The sequence below is a fragment of the Morus notabilis genome, unplaced genomic scaffold (genome assembly GCF_000414095.1).
Source record: "Morus notabilis unplaced genomic scaffold, ASM41409v2 Scaffold125, whole genome shotgun sequence".
Lineage (NCBI taxonomy): Eukaryota > Viridiplantae > Streptophyta > Magnoliopsida > Rosales > Moraceae > Morus > Morus notabilis.
The window spans coordinates 392,432-397,400 of record NW_010363325.1 but is presented as its reverse complement, the minus strand read 5'-3'; the positions used below and the strand labels follow the sequence as shown (position 1 = coordinate 397,400).

General features: G+C 32.0%; 1 protein-coding gene across 1 annotated transcript in view; it reads right to left on the bottom strand.

Moving 5' to 3' along the window:
• The window catches only part of LOC21397715 (LRR receptor-like serine/threonine-protein kinase GSO1), a gene marked incomplete at its 5' end in the record, with an annotated part of 3,073 nt that extends 2,317 nt beyond the window's left edge, over positions 1 to 756 (bottom strand). The window contains one exon of the mRNA XM_024169565.1: positions 1 to 756. This exon is cut by the window's left edge and continues 2,317 nt beyond it. Coding sequence (XP_024025333.1) covers positions 1 to 756 — 756 coding nt within the window.
• Between the last annotated feature and the right edge of the window lie 4,213 nt (positions 757 to 4,969).

Genomic DNA, 4,969 nt, shown 5'->3' with positions numbered 1-4,969 from the left:
AAGAGTGTTGTTTGCCAGGTTCAGAACTTCTAGTGATTTAAGAGATCCCATTAAAGATGGGATATCCCCTTCAAGCCTGTTGTTTGATGCTGCAAAGTTCTGAAGCTCCTTGCAGCCGCGAATCTCTCCCGGGATGAGGCCACTCAGGCTGTTGTTCTGCAGGTCAAGAGATGTCAAATTCTTCAAGAGACCAATCTCAGCCGGGATGCTTCCATTCAATTGACAGTAGGCAAGACCCAACACTCTCAGCTCACTCAAGTTGCCAATACTCGGCGGGATTTCTCCCGACAACAAGTTGTTGCCCATTCTAAGAACTTGCAGCTCCTTCAAAAGGCCTATTTCAGGAGGTATCTTACCAGAGAGATAATTTGAGTGCAGAAGGAGTACTCTAAGATTCTGAAGCTTCCCAAGCTCAGGAGGAATTTCACCGGTGAGGATATTGGTTGAAAGATCGATCGTTTGAAGCGAAGAGAGACGCCAAAGATCGTCCGGAATGGAACCCGATAGGCCTGACCAAGACAGGTTCAAGCCCACAACTTGATCATAGGAACATGTCAGGCCATACCAAGTGCACACATTAGCATCTAGAGACCAGCTTTCCATGACTCCTTTTGGATCGTCCAGTTCGGATTTGATTCTCAGAAGCCAATAGGAATCAGTGGAATTTTCTCCATGAGCATCAACAAGAACAGCACCAAGTACTGCATATAACAACATGAAACAAAACAATTGGATGCCAGCCATTTCTACTGTTGTGAGAAAAGGACAGAATAAGACAAGGTATCAAGAACCTGGCTTGGAATATTTAGTGTTGATGCTTGGAAAACTGAGTTCCATAAAAGAAGACAAGAAAAAAAAAAAAAAAACACAAGGGAAGAACTTAGTTCCAATATGATAAGAAGAAGAGCATATGGAAAAAGATAATGAATAGGACATGACGGAAATAATTGGTGGGATGATTTGTTTCTAGGGGTTTATGTAGTTCACATATTTCTAAGTAAACTTTAAACTATAATTTTCCATTAAAAAAAGAGAGTTGTTCTCGTAGGACTAGAAAAAATAAATTACCGTTAACTTTTTACTTTCAATCGTCAATATAATTATAAATTGTGTATTGTACATATTTTCTCAATCTGATATTATTTTAATTAAATTTAACGATTACAGACTAATATTATTGATAGAGAGTCCCTACCAGAGAAAGTTCTACGAGAAAAAAAAAATCCTTGTAGTAGGGTAAAAGGTGTGGTTGTCAATTTGCTGTCTTTTTTTTTTTTTTTCCTTTCTTGTCAAGGCAAATATGGAATAAAATAGCATGCCTAAGTAGATTGTGAGTGTGGGGAAGTGATGGAGATAAGATAGTGTCATGGGCATTGCTGAGAGAAGAACAAAAAGGTTTGCAAAAACACCCACTTGCTTGCATGTCCTTGGTAGAAAAAAGTGAAGGGCTCTCTCTCTAGGCTCTATGATGAGTTCAAAAACTATATTAAAACAAGAAAAGAAAAGAAAAGAAAAGAAAACTTAGGATTTAGTTTCTTCCTATGTAAAATAAAAATTCCACATCGTATTCGGAAGAATCTTGTAAAGGATCCACTAGGGAAATAAATTCCAAAAAAATAAGTAGATTTGACTTTCTAATGATGTGCTCGAATTAGCTTCATGGATTGTCAACTAAATGGGTGTAATCCTATTACATTAATGACAAACCACAAAAAATTTCACATCAACATAAAAGGACAACAACATTCATGAACCTCTGCACTGATTTTGCAAGGGAAAAAAAAAAAAAAAAAAAAAAAAAAGCATGACCAAGATCAATGGCCCTTTTGCTAGTGGATGTTGAAAATAGAACAAATTTGCGGCTTGTGAGGCCTCTCTTTTTTCTTGATTGAATTTCCATGGTAGAGCAAATTTTGTCACAATTTCCTTTCAGCCCATGAATATGATTATTCTTTCGGTTAATTTTTTATATAACACTAAAAGGAAAAGGTTAAAAAAAAAAAATCACGTCACGTCACGTCAGATTATTCTAGTAACTACAATATTTATCATGAGTCATTATTACGCATACTCTCATGACAAATGATACTATTTATGAAATACCTTTTTTTTTTTCCTCCCTTCTTTTAGTGCTAAAAAAAAAAAAATGGTTTTTTTTTTTCTTGAATTTGAGGCGTTAATTAAAGAGTTGAACGCGAAATTTTCCGGCTTCTTCTCAACCTAAAACCACCTAATACTAAATTAAATACAAGAAGAAAACATAGAAGCTAAGCAACTACTATTTTGATAAGTATTCACAGCGGTGTGACCAGGTTAAGATATTGTGTTGGAAAACAGGAATAGAGCCAAAATAAATCATGTGAGGTTTGGTCTGATGGATCCAAAAAAAAAAAAAATGTTGCGTTGGCCTAATGAGGTTTTGTTATAAAAGGGTAGAGAGATAGAGAGAAGATAATTTTATGCCTCGTTCATTTCATCGATTTGAGTTTTCAATTTTAGGTTTTTACAGTAAAAAGCTCTCAGAAAATGTCATATCTAACATTTTCTGCTACAGTGAAAAGTTCTCATAAAATATTATATCTCAACTCGAATTAAAAACTCGAATCTACGAAGTGAACAAGGCCTAGTATTATTGAATGATTCCTGCTTATAGAGAAACCAAGCAAAAGAGGACAAATAGTTTGCTTCAAAATTGGATTTTCTTTGATAGATAACTGTTTATTGGGGATCCCTATCACATATGGCTTTCATATATTGTCAACTTTGCTTAAGAGGATTAAAGCAGGGACAATCAATATGGATTAAAAGCCAACAAGTTTGTCCCACTAAAATCCCAAGAAAAATATGTACATGAAGCAAAACCTGCCCAAGCAAATTTACTTTTGCTTTTCCTATGAATTACAAGTCAGTCAATTTGCCCAATAACAACATAGTGGATGAGTGCAAATTCTCATTTAAATAGCTCTATGCGGTACAGAAGTCTTATCACTTACATGTATTTAATTATTAAATCTGATCTAAATCATGTAGAAAAAAAAAAAGTATACCAAGCTTACAAAATTTAGGCGTGTTTATTTGTACAACTCCAGTCATAATTAGAGTTGTGTATGTGAGAGAAAATTAATGTAGTAAAAAAAATTAAATTTGAATTTATATAAGAGAAAATACTGTAATAATAATACTTGAGTCATCAAATGAACAATGCCTAATACAATTCTGATAGTTTAAAACAAAATGATATCAGTAGGATTTTTATTTTTTCGTACCCTATTGTTAAAAAAACAAAAAAAAAAGGATGATTTTATAGTGAGGTGTCCTCACTGTAAAATCTAAAAAGATCAGTGATCACACATGTACAATTTAAATTAGACAATTCATATCTCATAAGAAAATTCCAAGTCGGAGTTGAATCCACCTCATAAGCAGGTTTATTTTAGATCGTAAAATTAAAGTCAATAATCTCTATCGGTGGTGTTCAGATGATATAATTCTTCTTTAGTAAGTGCTCATATTTCATAAAGTATAATAATAAATAAGTATTAGTCAAACACTCGATTGACATTCTCTTACTAGTTTCAGACAGCAAATAAGACACAAGATCAATGAGCAATTATATGAATATATCTGTCCTCAACCTAATCTGAGTTTATATTCTTGTTCTACCCTTTGAAGAAAGGAGAAAGAATGTTAATATACCAATACCGACATGTTAATATAACAATACCAACTCTGAAATTAAAAAGAGAATAAGAACATGGCTAAAATTTGATATTCTTGTCAACCACTGAGGGACAAGGGGCAATAAAGCAAAGATATACATCCAAGGGAGAAGGTACATTATTGAAGATGTATCATACTAGTTGACAATTTTATTTTTTCAAAACAAAAGAGTCTTTGAAGAACTCTACTTTCTCCATAAACAGTACAAATAAATTTTGTTTTAAAAAAATAAAGAGTTGACAAGTTTGTTGAATTTCCATTAACAATTTTTGGAAAGAAATAAAAAAGAGAAAAATTTAGGAATTTAACATTTGTTTTTCTAGTGAGTAGTTCAGAGAGCTTTAATGATGAAACAAGCACCTAAGAAAAAAAGATAAATGAATCAGTACATATGGAATCATAGTGAAGAAATCATAGGTGGTGATGTGGTCCAATAGTATTTGGCCAAACCATTGTTGTTATCTTATCAGTTTGTGTTGGTTAGTTTGACTTTACTACCTTAATATTTCTTTCTAATTGTTTGCAGAGGATGTTGACTTGGGCCTGCTTTTGTTTATAATCTTGTAGAGTTGTAGTTGGTGGCCTATTTGACGAAGTACTAAGGGGGGATGTTTAATTCGTAAATTTAAAATAAAAATTTAAATTTTATAAAAAAAATATTATAATAAAAATATTTGAACAGTAATTTACACGATATAACTCTCGTTTACTATGAAATTAGAAATAATCCAAAATGCACTATCATAGGGCTATTTGCGTTTTGCGCATTATTCACCACCCGTATATTGTTGCCGCTAAATCCTTTTCTCTTTTTCTTTGGGCGCGTTAATGGTACCGTATCATGGGTTAAAATCATGACTTTATTGATTTGATATATTATTTATTTATTTATTTATTTTTACAAAACTTGCATAATTTACCTATAAAATGTATGGGTCTAAATTTTTACCTATCATTCTTAATTAATATGCTTTTGTTAATATAGTTATTTGATTAAAAAACTTATTAATAAAAGGTAAAAATCTTGACTCATGCACTTTTAAGGGATATTTATCTCCTTTCAGCATACTATTTACTCTTGATTAATATCATTCTCACTAATATAATTATTTGACTAAAAAATATATTAATCTTAGTCAAAAATATTAATCAAGAATAAAAAATATAAATTCAAACTCGTGCCTTATTAAAATGTATTTGTCTCCTCTCCTCATTTATTTATGGAAGCTTTTTTTTTTTTTTTTTTTTT